Source organism: Podospora anserina, chromosome 1 (genome assembly GCF_000226545.1).
Source record: "Podospora anserina S mat+ genomic DNA chromosome 1, supercontig 4".
In the NCBI taxonomy this organism is placed as follows: Eukaryota; Fungi; Ascomycota; class Sordariomycetes; order Sordariales; family Podosporaceae; genus Podospora; species Podospora anserina.
The window spans coordinates 576,484-590,610 of NW_001914853.1; the positions used below are offsets into that span (position 1 = coordinate 576,484).

At 53.4% G+C, this 14,127-nt stretch overlaps 6 protein-coding genes across 6 annotated transcripts; 4 read left to right on the forward strand and 2 right to left on the reverse strand.

The window, feature by feature from the left end:
- Window positions 1-589: 589 nt before the first annotated feature.
- On the forward strand, window positions 590-1,870 carry PODANS_1_15960 (uncharacterized protein; the record flags this gene model as incomplete). The annotated part of the gene is made up of 3 exons (XM_001907000.1): window positions 590-777; window positions 829-1,521; window positions 1,579-1,870. 3 exons carry the CDS (start codon window positions 590-592, stop codon window positions 1,868-1,870), a joined length of 1,173 nt encoding a protein of 390 aa, XP_001907035.1.
- Window positions 1,871-2,582: 712 nt separating this feature from the next.
- PODANS_1_15970 (uncharacterized protein) lies at window positions 2,583-3,199 on the forward strand (the record flags this gene model as incomplete). The annotated part of the gene is made up of 2 exons (XM_001907001.1): window positions 2,583-2,756; window positions 2,828-3,199. 2 exons carry the CDS (start codon window positions 2,583-2,585, stop codon window positions 3,197-3,199), a joined length of 546 nt encoding a protein of 181 aa, XP_001907036.1.
- A 1,333-nt stretch (window positions 3,200-4,532) lies between these two features.
- Window positions 4,533-5,817, forward strand: PODANS_1_15980 (uncharacterized protein; the record flags this gene model as incomplete). Its single annotated transcript, XM_001907002.1, has 3 exons — window positions 4,533-4,827; window positions 4,884-5,371; window positions 5,449-5,817. 3 exons carry the CDS (start codon window positions 4,533-4,535, stop codon window positions 5,815-5,817), a joined length of 1,152 nt encoding a protein of 383 aa, XP_001907037.1.
- Window positions 5,818-6,045: 228 nt separating this feature from the next.
- PODANS_1_15990 (uncharacterized protein) lies at window positions 6,046-6,954 on the reverse strand (the record flags this gene model as incomplete). The annotated part of the gene is made up of 2 exons (XM_001907003.1): window positions 6,046-6,632; window positions 6,699-6,954. The coding sequence occupies 2 exons, from the start codon at window positions 6,952-6,954 to the stop codon at window positions 6,046-6,048; spliced, it is 843 nt and encodes a 280-aa protein (XP_001907038.1).
- An 889-nt stretch (window positions 6,955-7,843) lies between these two features.
- Window positions 7,844-9,277, forward strand: PODANS_1_16000 (uncharacterized protein; the record flags this gene model as incomplete). The annotated part of the gene is made up of 1 exon (XM_001907004.1): window positions 7,844-9,277. The coding sequence occupies one exon, from the start codon at window positions 7,844-7,846 to the stop codon at window positions 9,275-9,277; it is 1,434 nt and encodes a 477-aa protein (XP_001907039.1).
- A 175-nt stretch (window positions 9,278-9,452) lies between these two features.
- PODANS_1_16010 (uncharacterized protein) lies at window positions 9,453-11,621 on the reverse strand (the record flags this gene model as incomplete). The annotated part of the gene is made up of 1 exon (XM_001907005.1): window positions 9,453-11,621. One exon carries the CDS (start codon window positions 11,619-11,621, stop codon window positions 9,453-9,455), a length of 2,169 nt encoding a protein of 722 aa, XP_001907040.1.
- Window positions 11,622-14,127: the final 2,506 nt, after the last annotated feature.

Sequence of the window (14,127 nt, forward strand, 5' to 3'; positions counted from 1 at the left end):
CGTTTGCCGTGCGAGTCAACTCCGAGATACCAACACCCAACGAAGCAGAACGATGATACGCCAGGGTCTGCAACCTATACAGAAAGGTACCACACCAGATCCTTCACTCATCTCTCTCTTCGTGGGGCCCTCAGAGGTGTTCGAGAATACATGTCCAAACACGCGCCGTTGTGTCCCTCCACCCCCAGGGTTGTGTGGTGAAAGCGGGGTACCACCACTAACACGCCATTGGTCAATGGCCAGCAACATCTACTTTCAGGGTCCTACGAACAAGCAAACATCCGGACAAAGGAAACCTGGAACGGTACCAACAAACAATTGGTTGTAAAACACCAGAAACGGTTTTCTGGTGAGAAAATGTTGTGCCTCAATCACCCCTGCAGGGATCTCCTTTCAGAATGCGGGGCTCCTTCCCCAGATCCCTTTCCAATTGCTCTCTATGACATCACTGGCGTTGATGGAGCCTGCTCGACTCGCCCAGCACGTGAAAGGAGAAGTTGGGCTTCTGCCTGATCACCAGCACAGGTCAGTAGGATAACTTGCCCCTTTTTCATCTCCTCTACATAGCCAAAGAGAGCAATCATCCAAGATGACCACCACGACGAGATCCTCGGCCAAGGAGCGCGGCAACTCCACCAACGAGGGAGCCCCTCCCGCCTCAAAAGCCGAACCTGGTTCCAAGCACAAGGTCGAGGAAGGAACCAAGTCCCCGGAACCAAAGCGGCCCAAGAAGTCGGATGAGAAGGAACAGAAGACTATTGAAGAGACAATCGGCGGGTAGGTAATGCTCACCAATGCGTGATTGTCTCATGTTCTGACACTACCAAGCAGCGAACAAACCAAGCAGGAGCAACAGGCAGAGCAGCAAGAGCAGCAGGAGAAAATAGCCAAGGACAGTGAGAAAGAAGATGTTGCCAAAGCCGAAAAGGAAACCGCGACTGGCGATGCCGAGGAGCCTCGTGAAGATGCCAAGGACATTCCCTCCAGCATTCTAGAAAAGGGCATCATCTATTTCTTTTTCCGTGGACGGGTTGGTATTGATCGGCCTTCCGACGTCGACGAGATTGCCCGGAGCTACATCATCCTCAGACCGATTGCCAAAGACGCCAAGCTTGGCAGCGGTCCCATTGGCGATGCAGGCAACAGCAGAGTATGCGTTGTGCCCAAAAAGGTGCTCCCAAAGACGGGCAAAGACAGGTGGATTTCTTTTGTTGAGAAGACCGGCGCCTCTTTCAGCGAGCTCAAGGACGAATTTCTCAAGTCAAACGACTATGAGACCAAGACTGCTGGGACAAGACACTCCCCGGCCGCTACACCTGTTGCGGAAGGCGTGTATGCTATTACCAGCACTGGGAAGGACAGTCACCTGGCATACATTTTGACTCTTCCCGACAAGCTCGGTGAGGTGCAAAAGGAGATTGGCTTGAAGGAGAAGGGCAGTTTCATCATCAGCACAAGGAATCCCCAGTATGAGCCTCCCAAGAATGCCAGGCTTCCTAAGGGACCAGAGTATCCTAAGGAGTAAGTTGAAGCTGGGCTATGCCTCCTGATCTTGACGCTGACTGTTTCATGTTACAGGCTTCTCGAAGAGTTTCGCTCTCTCCGGTGGGCTCCAACTCAACCCCGTCATCTCGACTACGTGAACACGCAGTTCCTGCTCGTTGGCGAGTCTTCTGGCATTGCCAAAGCCTTGGAACAACAGAAGAAAGACCAGAAGGAAGGAAAGAACGAGCCCGCCGAGGAGTTGGAGCAGTTGGAAGAAGAGGACGCGCAGCGGATGCAGGATCTTGACGACGACGACGCGGCTCGTATTTTTGCGGATTTGCAGGCCGATGCGGGCCATTACCCCAAGCTTCCCACCACTTTCTGATGCATGAGGGTTCAAAGCCCTGAAGATTAGTATTGCGTAATAGACATGGCTGGCATCTAATAATTGGCGGGCAGGAGACCTTGTGACCTCATGGCTGAACTGTGTTATCTCATGGCTCGACTGCGCGAGTACTGTGCGAGTTAGATTACTAAACCATGACCAGATAGAAGAAATAGTTACGCTCTTACATTAGTGTGGTGGACTGTCCCAGTGAAGCGAGGAAGTTTTCAACTACCAAGGCGGGCAGATAGATATCCGCTGATGGGTTTATACCTCGACACTTTGAAGCTATTTGCCGGCCGTCGTGAAGGTGATGCATTCAAGTGAAGAGGCGAAGACTGTCGATTTGAATGAATATTGGTATTCTTCTCTGCAACTTGGAGTAATCCAACGGTTCCTGTAACGGACACCCGGAAAGTCTGCCGGGACGAAGTGCAGTCTAGGTTGGGGCGAGCCACGCCTCCAACGCCTCAAAACGCCCATCAGACTTCAACTCCAATCGATCAAAAAGCCGGGAAATCTGGCTCTGGACGTTTGGCTTTCCAGACAAGACTATAAAAGTCAGTCTGCCAGAAAACTCTGTCCTGGGGCTCTTCCTTCGTCTCCTGGCTCTTAACTTCTCGGTTGACATTGCCTATATCATTTCGTCTTCTTTGCTCCACGAAATTCTTTTCCCTTGCCATTTCAGCTCAAGAATCAAGAAGCAAAAGACATGTTTCTGCTGGCCGTCCTGCTCTTGCTCGCCTCTGCGGCCAACGCTGCCGCCGTGGGTCCACGGAATACGACTTACGACACGGCCTACGACACGACGCTCACACACTTTACCGCTGCTCTCAATCCACCAAAGCTCGACAGTGGCCCGCATTGGCCACACCCATCGCACAAGGTAGGGATTTCTAGTCCGATTTTATGGAGTCGAAAGATGGGATTGCTGACCCTTGGGGATAAAACGGATAGATTGACTGCGATGTAACCTTTCAGCGCTACAACAATTATGCTTACCTCTGGACGCTTGTAAGGATACAGGTCGAATGGATCAGAGAGGAAGGGCCCAAGTATTGGACGCTCCCCGAGGGTACACCAAAGGGGACTTTGGTCAGGGTTGGTTGCTGCAACGGGGCTTCGTACAACATTGTTGTTCAGGAAACCCTCCAAAAGCCCATCGCCATCGCGGGTGCGGAGGTCACCACCATGGGACTGGCTGCGGCGGACCACTGCAAGCAGGGTGACCGGACCAAAGGCAGGGCGTGGGCGCAGAACAGGCTTTTCACCATCGAGGTCTTCCAAGATGAACACAAGTGCGGAAAAAAATGCTGGCAGGGGGACTAGTTGTGCTTAGGCGTTGGATGGGCTTTTGGTATTGAGGTCTCTTGTCATTACGGATTGGGAGCACTGGGGAGACAGCATGTCTGATTTCTAGTCAAGACAGATGAATAAAGGGTCCTTCCTACAGCACACTCGTCCTGGTAGATTACTGATAATCTGTTTTTCCCCAATATCTTGATCCGGTCCAACTCGTCACATTTCCGATGTGTGCGGAGAGTGGCTTGAAGTTTCGCAAACTGTAAGCACCTGTTCTACCATCAGATACGCCACACAGTCCGACCCATGAAGCTCGAGCTTCTTAACACACCGCAAAAAAGAAGACAGATCATCCACTTCTGCCTAAAAGCCATCAGCAGCAGATATCAATCACGTTGCTTCGTGTCCCGCCGGAAAGGGGCCCGCCAGGCAAGCCCCGTCCCACTCTCACGAACAACAGACAGCGGGTGCAACGTTATCGTGACACTATCGTGGATCCATCCTGCCTCTGGACACGCCAGCGGTCGACAAGCCTGCGATGATCTGTGGACAGCCTGAGCGGTTTTGTGTGCTGATGTGTTGAACACGGATGGACTTTGGCGAGGGGCAAACGCCAGCTGATGCTCAAAATTTCTTATCAGTGACGCTACCACACACGCACAGTCTAGCAAAGCTTTTTATCTGATTTGATTTACAGATTGTGGTCGTGGCATGTGGTAGGACTTGATACACTCGACCGTTCCTTCCTTCTCCTTCTCCTTCTACCTGTCCTCGACAGCAGCAACAACGCACCAGAGCCCTACCTAATTCGCATTAGTCAGTCAACCACGACGATGCCCTCTTCAGAATTATCAAACATATAATCCTTCCCGCTGTTTGGTTTGACATTGTCTTTTTGTATTCAGAGATGTGAGACCCTCACGCAAATGTGTGGGACTTGATGTCTACGTCAATCATCGGTAGTACATCCTGCCACGCTGGCACTCTCCTGCTTCTTTTCAGTTTTCTCGCGTTGCTTCCTTGCCTTGGCTGACGTTCCAGGAGACGTCCCCATATCCGCCCGAAGATGTGCGATCCCGTCCGTCCCGTCCCCTCACGGTCTTTCGGGTAGTTTGTTTTGGCCTGTTCGTTGATGACTCTCCTTGCCCTGCTCGTTTAAATGTTGGCTCGTATCACAAGATTCCGCAGCTGCTCATATAGATTCGCAATCCCATCGTTTTTTTGCATCCCATGATGGGGTGATCTCTGTCTTTCTCCGGCACGTTTGTTTCAGCTCACCAAGGTTTGGCCATCATCACCCTCCCACAGGGGTTGGTTTGATCCAAAGTACAGCCCGGCTCTGTCGAGCCCCTCCGCAATCATGGCATCCTTAACCACCTCCAGCTTACATTACCTCACAAGCCTCGCAACTGAAACCGGCGATGTCGCGACGTCAACCACCCAAGCAAGCGGCCCATCCTACACTGGAGACCCCGTCTCCTACGATGACGGTTACTACCGGAGCAACACTCCCATGGTATACCCCTTCACCACCTCCTCCTTCCCCTTGGCCCTAACCACAGCAATCCTCTTTTTGATCCTCACCATCCTGCACGCGTACCTTTGCTTCAAGAAGAAGACTGTCTTTTTCGCCATCACGATCTACGCCTCCCTCGGTTTGTTTTGTCTTGCCCTCCGGTTTGCTAGTCACTGCTGACATGCATGCATCCAGCAATGGCAACCTCCCAAACAATGAAATGCTACCTCGTCCAACTCCAAACCATCATCTTGCACTCCACCAACCTCTCCTCCTCTACCATCAACCAGCTGGAACGTGCCGACGTCGTGCTTGTTGTGATGGACCTCTTGGAGGCGATTCCCGCGTCTGCGATGGGGTTCTTGCTCATGATGACGTATACCAGGTTGACGTGGTTTATCATCCCCAAATCGGGGAGGAAGAACGGGAGGGTTTTTGGCTTGCCGGCGAGGTGGCAGACGAGCTTGCTGGCGTTGGGGCAGATGGTGGGGGATGGGTTGGTCGGGGTGGGTCACTACTATGGGCTGGGGTATTTGCAGAGTCTTGGAGGGGTGGTGGGATTGATGACATGGGGGGTGTTGGGGGGTTTGGTGGTTAGGGCGGGGAGGGTGGAGGTGAGGGAGGAGGTGAAGGAGGTGAAGAGGTTCGTTTGGGCGGTTGGGGGGGCGGTTGGGTTGCTGATTGTGAGTTTTTTTCTTTTCTTTTCTTCAGTTGTGTGATGATGGATGGAGAAAGGGGATTGCTAATGGGATGCAAATAGGGGTGTGCCACCGCGAGAATCATCAGACGGGAGGCGGTGGCGTATTTTTTGGCTGAGGCCCCGTGGTGGTCGAGTGAGTATGGGGTGTCAGAGACGTTCGCCATGTCGGAGTGGCCGGTGTATGTGTTTCAGCATTTGCCGATTTTGTTGATCTTGGTGCTTATGGCGGTTTACCACCCGGGAGCCTACCTTCCCAGGCGGTTGACTGGTTGGAGGCTCAACACCAAGAAGCTGTTGAGAGAGGAAAGGATGAGAGAGGACGTGGAGAACTTGAAGGTGTTGGCGAGGAAAGATTCAAAGGCGTTGTCTGTACAGGGGAGTGAGCTGGATTGCTTTGAGAGGGTTGACCTTGACAAGGAGACCAAGTAAAACAAAGTAGGGAAAGGGGCTATGGGGACGGTTGTGGACGGAGGCGTGGCGCCATATTTCGTGTTTGTTCGGATGATGAGTTTAGGTACCTTGGGCAGGTAAGACTTTTGGAGTTATGGAATCGGATAGGTTTCATAGAACAGAAAACAGCCTCCAAAACGGCTGGTCTAACATGATTTGATTTAGAGCGTTCCCGATGACCTTTGAATCTATCCCATGATACCTGTCTTAAACCGCCTCATCCAACGACGGGTCAGCCGGCCAGAATATCCAAATCACCACCACAATCAACTTCAACCCAGCCGCTGCCCACAACGCCCCGGCGACCCCAAACTCTGTGTTCGCCAGCTTCCCTCCCAAAAACGCACCGAGCAGCAGCGACAGCGGCGCCGCCACCCTCCGATTCCGTTCCGCATTGTGCACCGCGAACAAGTCCGCATCGGAGAACAAGTCACAGTAGATGCTCGTTAGCACCACGCTGGTGAGCGCATTGTACTTGAGCGCCCGGCTCATGACAGCCTGCCCGCAGCTCTGAAACGCCACCAGCGCGATGGGCACGAGGACGTACCAGGCGACCGACTCCGGGTGCACGTCCGAGCCGGCCAGCGTGACCATGCAGGCGGCCGCAACGATGAGGAGGAGTTGGGCGGAGAAGGACGCGCAGAGGACCCAGCGGCGTTTGGCCGAGAAGAAGCGGTGGAAGCGGGAGAAGAGGAAGGATCCCAGGAGGAAGGAGAGGAGGGAGGTGCCGGATTTGAGCCAGCGGGTCGAGGCCGAGGGGTCGGCCAGGCCGAGGCCGATGTAGACGGTGTTTCCTTGAACGGTGTGTCAGTTTTTATATGGGGGTTTAAAAAAATGGAGGGAAAATGTGCGTGTCGTACCCGTTTGCATAGACACAAAACTCCCCCATACTGATATCGAGGCGCTGTCGAGGAGGCCGGTGATGAGATAGCAGAGGATGAGAATGAGATCGGCCCAATCACGGCTCACGTCCACCGTGAAGTAATCCCGCCATTTTTGAAGCGTCGGCACGGCATCGTCTTTTGGCGGTCCCATTCTTTGCGATTGTGGCAGGAGAGGGCTCTCTTCGTTGGCGTGGGCCACAATCTCGTTGTTGAGGATGGTTGATCGCGTCATGGCGGGCAAAAAAAAGGGCAGGGTTGAGTTTTTATATTGTATTCTTTATGTCTTGAAAACGCCCTCGGGCAGGGGTCTCGACCAACAGAATCTCTTCCAGTGAGTCAACAGAAAAACTGTGAAGCGGGACTTGGCGGCATCACCCTTTTGGGCATTTGGCGAAGACGTGATCGCGGGAGGCGGCCAGAAACCCCCATGTTCTAGTCTTCAGCTTCGTTGTCGGTCCGTTGCCCCTGAGGTAAGGGAAGTTTTGACAAAGTGAGTGAATCGCTGGTGCCGTGACCCGGTGTCGGCGCGGGGGGGGAGCTTCATGAAAAAGCCGTGGGATAGATGGGATCTTTATCCACTGACGGCAGGGCTGAGGATGGCCAATCAGGGGCTGGGTTCATGATGTCATTAACGCCTAGCCAAGAGAGGAACTCAATCGTCGTGGTTGACCTTTCACCTTTCCACTGAAGAGTAACAGCTTCTGCGAAAGTTCATCCCGACAACGCCGATGTTTGAAGAGATTCCATCAATCATGAGGCTGCAATGAGTGTGGACGGGAATCTCTCGGTGGCGCTCGGCATCGTGGAAACCAATTGGACTTGCGAACACAGTTCTCTTGCATCAGTGATCGCTACGATGTCCAACTTGGGATGAGCCCCTCACACTTTCAAGGAAGGTAGGAGCTGCTCCCGGGAAATAGTAGAGCTACCCCTCTATCCGATTCCCGAGTGGTGATGCCATAGAGAAGAAAGAATTGGTCACCGAGAAGCCGTGTACCCGGATGCGATGGCTGTAGTCAGCAACCATGCGGTGGGATGAAGTGGTATAAAACCCGGATATGATCAATTGATATGGTAGATTACTTCTTCAACCTCGTGTTTGTGTGCCTGGGTTGTTCAAAATGCGTTTCTCCAGCAGTTCCCTTCTTCTCGGAGCAGTAGCCCTGGTCTCTGCCTTTCCCGTCCAGGACAGTCCTCGCCAGAGGCTTCTCGACGGCAAACCGCTTCCTGGCAAATACCGGAGCAAGAATCCATATACCCCCGGCTATCGTGATCCCTATGACACAGCCGTGGATTCCATCGGGAAGGGCCTCGACCCCTTGCCCTGGCGCAATGGCGATGGCGCCTCAGTTCTTGGTCCGTGGAACAGAGAGCGAGCAAGACAAAATCCAGACCTCGTCCGTCCCCCTTCCACAGACAGCGGCAACATCCCCAACCTCCGCTGGAGTTTCGTAGACTCCCACATCAGAATCGAGGCATGCCTGCCCCCCCTTCCCCTTACCACACCTTTATCACTAACTTTTCCCCCCAAGGAAGGAGGCTGGACCCGGCAAACCACCATCCGCGAGCTCCCCACCTCGATCGAGCTCGCCGGCGTAAACATGCGCCTCGACCACGGCGCCATCCGCGAGCTCCACTGGCACAAAGAAGCCGAGTGGGCCTATGTCTTGTCAGGCTCCGTCCGCGTGACAGCCCTGGACTACGAAGGCGGCAACTTCATCGACGACCTCTCCCAAGGCGACCTGTGGTACTTCCCCTCCGGCGTCCCCCATTCCCTCCAAGGCCTCGACCCCAACGGGACCGAATTCCTCCTCATCTTTGACGACGGCCGCTTCTCGGAAGAAAGCACGTTTATCCTCACCGACTGGTTCGCGCACACGCCCAAGAGCGTGATAAGCAAGAACTTCCACCTCGCCCCCGAGGTGTTTGAGAGGGTGCCCAAGAGGGAGAAGTACATCTTCCAGGGGAGCAAGCCGGGGAGCATAGAGGAGGAGGAGCCAAAGGGGAAGAATGTCAAGAAGAGCAAGTACCAGTTCACGCATCGGATGCTGGAGCAGGAGGCGCACGTGACGAGCGGGGGGAAGGTGAGGATTACGGACTCGAAGAATTTCCCGATCAGCAAGACGGTGGCGGCGGCGCATCTGGACATGGAGGTGGGGAGCCTGAGGGAGATGCATTGGCATCCTGATGCGGACGAGTGGAGCTTTTTCATCAGGGGGAGGGCGAGGGTGACGGTTTTTGCGGCCGAGGGGACGGCGAGGACGTTTGACTACCAGGCTGGGGACGTGGGCATTGTGCCGAAGAATATGGGGCACTTTATTGAGAATATTGGGGATGAGCCGTTGGAGGTGTTGGAGATTTTTAGGGCGGATGAGTTTAGAGATTTCTCGCTTTTCCAATGGTTGGGCGAGACGCCGAGAAGGATGGTGGTTGATACCTTGTTTGCGGATGACAAGGAGGCCGGGGAGAAGTTTTTGAAGGAGATAAACAATCCGGTCAAGGACGAAATTACGCTGCCAGATATTAAGAATGACGAGGAAGAAGACGACTTGTAAGGGGGACACTGGGGAGAAGAATATTGTTCATGTCATTATATTGAGAGGCTTTATATACCGAGAACATATCTTGCACCAGAGAAAGAACGCAACGTGATGTCCCTTATCACCGGCCTGACCCACAAGCCCGCAAACGCCATGCTTCCATATCCCAAGCCACAGAAAGACAGTAAGATTACATGTAGTGCATCATCTGCTGAGGAGCACCAGGCCGCTTCTTCTCAATGATGAGGACCGTCTCAATGAACTGCCGCTCCAAGGTGTCGCTCTTCCTTCTCCTGGCCAACAAGCTTGCCGTCTTGAGCACGTTCTTGATCTGGCGACCATTGAGCTTGAGCTCGGAAAGCTCACTGATGTCCTTGTCAGTGAGGTTGCTCTTGATGGTCGAGTTCCGGAGGAAGTTCTTCCAGATGATCTTGCGAGCAGACACCGTAAGATCAGGGTACTCGATGCTCACGTGGATACGCGACTGGAAGGCCGCATCGATCTCGCCGCAGCGGTTAGTCGTCAGGAACATGATGCCCTCATAGTACTCCAAGGTCCGGAGGAAGATGGTGACGATCTTGTTGCGCTCAATCTCGTGGTTGCTGCGGGCCTCGAGGAAGACATCGCACTCATCGAGGAGCAAGACGGCGTTCCATCTCGAGACCAACTCCAAGATGGAGTTCAGCTCCCTCTCGACCTCCCATGGATCAGACCCAAGATCACCAGAGCTCAGCATGTGAAGTGGCACCCTGAGGTTCTCCGCCACGGCCTCAGCTGTCAACGTCTTACCAACACCAGGAGGACCAGAGAGCAGGCAGATGATGCCCTTGCCCTTGCCGGCGATGATATCGTCGAAGCTGTCACCCGCGAGCTGGGCTTCGGTGAAGGACAGGATGAGCTCCTTCTGGTCGGCGGGAAGCACCAGCCTGTCAAAGGCAGTAGTGTTCCATCTCACGTCTGTGATCTGTTCCAGGAAAAAGTCGACCCACTTCTTGTACTTCAGACTGTACCCGCGGGTTCGCGAACGGCAGAGCATCTTGTAGTAGTCAGGCATGACAAATTCCTCGGACTCGATGCCGCTCTCGACCTTGTGCTTGTTGAAGCGCTCGATGTCGGTAGCGTTGAAGTCATTGAGGTACCTCACCCGCCAAGGGCTGAAGCGGTTGAAGCTTTCGATATCCACCACGATTCTCCCAGTAATCTGGATGTCGACCTCGTTGCCTTCTCTGTTCCAAGTAATGGCGCGTCCAGAGTATTCCCTATAGTGGTGACCAGCCAGCTTCTCGAAGATGGTTCCACGCTTGAGAAGCTGGGCGGTGATCTCCTCTTTCTTCTCGTGGAAGTGGAAGGGGTAAACCTTGAGACCGGTGATCTTCTTAGTGCCGAGGAATTCAGGGATGTTGATGGCCTCCTGGTAGCGGCCGAATTCCTTGCCGCCATAGTCGACACAGTCGCAACGGACCTGAAGGAACTTGCCGCAGTTGTTGGCCATGTACTCGGTCTCTACCATCTCGAAGCCGGACATGGGACCGAGGTAGGCAGAGAGGACAATGGTTCCGGGCTGGAAGATCATCCACAGATCCTTGAAGCAGACAACACCATTCTTGACATAGTCCTGGAAAGTCTTGATGTTGTCGCCGATCTCGTAGTTGAGGATGTCGTAGAGGATCTTCATGTGCTCCTTGGTCTTCTCCTCGAGGTCGGGCTTCTCCATGTACTTGGTGAACTCGGCCCATCGGTGAACAAAGGGCTTGAAAGGCGCCTCAAACTCTAGCCGGCTGAGCTCGCAGGCAACACCGGGATAGTCGGCCATGATCTCGGAGAGAGCATCGCGGAGCCATGGGCTCTGCACCACGATGCTGTGCGCCTCCAGCTTCTTGCGGCTGTCCTGACTCTTCATGTTGCGGACAACGACAGCGTAGGTGGCCGTCTCCTCATTCTCAGCAGCCTCCTCGACACCATCTGGATACTTGTCGACCCAGGTCCACTCTCCATCTTCCACTGGACCCTTGTAGATGTCCTTCCTTTGACTGATGCTCCCTACTTGAACTTTGGGTTTCTCCTCCTCCTCCTTGTCCTCATCGCTCTTCTCCTCGTCCTTCTTCTCTTCTGTCTTTTCCCCTGTCTTGTCCTCTTCCTTCTTGTCTTCCTTCTTGTCTTCCTTCTTGTCTTCCTTGTTCTCCTCTGTCTTCTCCTCCTTCTTCTCCTCCTCCTTCTTCTCCTCCTTCTTCACCTCTGCTTGCTCCGTCTTCGACTTGTCGGCGGCGGTGGACCCGGAGGTGAGGGAGGTAGCGGACCCACTCTTTGCCGATTTCTCGGCGGCGCTCTTCTTGGAGCGGCGGGGCCAGCAACGAACCATGGTCAATGCTTTGGTGGGGTCGTTGTGTGTAAGTGATAACGTGGGAAGAGAGGAAGTGAAGAAACCCCGAGGAAGATGGGGCCTTCAATTGGTGTTGTAGATGATGATGATGAAAGCCTTGTGTTTAACTTGATTTCTGAAGGTTGGAATGCGTCCCTTTATCTATGTGCTCAGAACAGCAAGCCTCGTCCATTGCAAAGTTCAGCTTTTGCACGGTACAAGAAGCCAAACAGGCAGCACAGGGCCCTAATCTCCACTTCCGGGGCCTGAAGCGGCTAGTGACTCACTGCGGTAACTGGGTCCACCGACGGCCGAGTGAGCTTGCAGCGGCTGCCTCCACCGGCTGCCGTCCTCAGATCCCATCACAACAACCAAACGAGTCCTTGTTTGCATGGATTGGTATGCAATGCGAAGGTGTAATTTGTCCAGTCCTCAAAGGCAAACTGCGAGGAGAACTCGAGGAATCCGCTTTTCTCATCCAAATCTTCAAAAGTCACTCGCCGAGTGCGGGGTCAAGGGCTGAGTCGCCCAGCGAAGGGACCGGGAAGCCATCCTCTTCAGAGGCCCCCCGAAGATCCCCGCACGCCACATCTCCAACTCAAACGACAAAAACCAAGCTTCGTCACCGCTTCCAGGCCATGGATGCTATCACCATCCAATCACCAATCCGCACGCACGAGGCCTCTGCAGGCCACCCAGTTGGAAGCCTAGCGCTCCAGGCATGATTACTCCGTAAAGGCAGGAAGAAAAGCAAGCACTGCGTATGCAAGACAACGGCCCTCAGGGCTGGCTATCCGACCTTCCCCTAACCGCCACGTCTTGATGCCAAGCGCCTCGTCTCACATCAGCACCATGAATTCGCCATCGTTGATATCTTTCCAATAGAGGATGGGCATCTGTCAATTGCTGATTCAACGGCGAGGTGTGTTTACATGTATGTTCGCGCTGATAATCTACACATTTTCGGTGCCATCAACACATCAGCAGTCCCATGACTCTCATGCTGGACAGAACGAGCGGTGGACCTGCATAGTATACTTCGTACGCAGCATGGATCCTCGGATGATTCCCCCATATCCTGATGAGGCTTGGGGTCCCACAAGGCTGAGCCTCTGTCCTGCAGCACCCCATCGGCTGTGTTACTTTGTCTTCACATCGGTTCTGGATAGGCTATGAGAACGACCTCCTGCCGCGATATGGAACCACCACTAGCATTGCCTCTTTCCCTGTCCCTGTCTGTCCTTTCATAAACATCGCCAACCGACAAACCCGAGGATAAAGTCTGCTTTTCCCAATGGCACGCCTTTGGCTCGCAAGATCGAGTAAGCAGTAGTGACATGGAAGATAAAGTTGGGTATCCCATGGAATTGGACCGCTTCGGTCACAGTGACCTTGAGGGGACGACCTCCCGCCACGCTGGCCAACATTAACATCACGGCTCAGGAAACATGCCCTCAAGATTACTCACATGTCTACAAGGTCTTCGTCCCTCTTATGAGGACGCTCCTTCATCAACTCTCTCACCTCGAGCTGAGCCATCGAGACTCTCATCTCCAATTCCTCGAATGTCTTCTCGTTGTTGTTGAAAGGGCCGTCCAGGTCCCACTGGTTACCTGTCATTCTGTCGAGATTCATAAAGACTGTTCTGATAGCATTTTGAACCTGGAAAACGAGCGGGAGCTGGTCGTCTATCAATCGTGCTTGGACATACACTTTGTCCCCGTTGAGGCCCTGTTTGTTTACAAATCTCCTGCCTTCCTCCAAAATATGAAGAAGAGCACCTAGACCGTTGCGAAAGATGGGGAGTGCGAAGTCGCAGAGCGAGAGCGGGAGAGGATCTGAAGACGGCGCGGGCATTCTGAAGACGGCGGGCGGTATGTATGAGTTCGGAGAGGGTTAGGCTTTCTCAGAGTTCAAATAGGGAAGATGTGTATCGAAGACTACTGTCATTGAATTGCTCAGCTTCCTGATATCTGGTTTGTAGTCGGCACCAGTTGTAGAGATCCTTGTTGGACGCAATTGGCCAATCGGCAACATTAATAAGCTCCGAAAACTGCCCTTGGGAAACCTCAACAGATGCCTTCTACTGGGTACCTTATATATACAACAGAATGAACATGTGTGCGACAAATTAAGATGTAAACGTCAATCAAGTGGTGCGTGTCACGCCGTCAAGCATCCCAATTGCTATCACAAACTCGCGACCAAGGAGTGTCGAACGCCTGATCAATGACTCCGTCAGGTATGGAGGAAAGTGACTATTTGCATCATAACGACAAATTCCGCTGTACAAAATGTACCACACATCTCCATTAGTGTCAAGTGTGTCGGGAAAACCCTGTCCCAGTTCTACAAATGTTGCTTGGTCCATACTGAAGACACTCAGGGGCTTCTGTACTGCATATTCGAGTTGCAGACTTCATCCGCATAGCGGCCATGTAGGAGCTATATGCTGGCCATATTGGTCACACGCAAACTGTTCAGTGGAAAGTTCAAGAGTCACCAA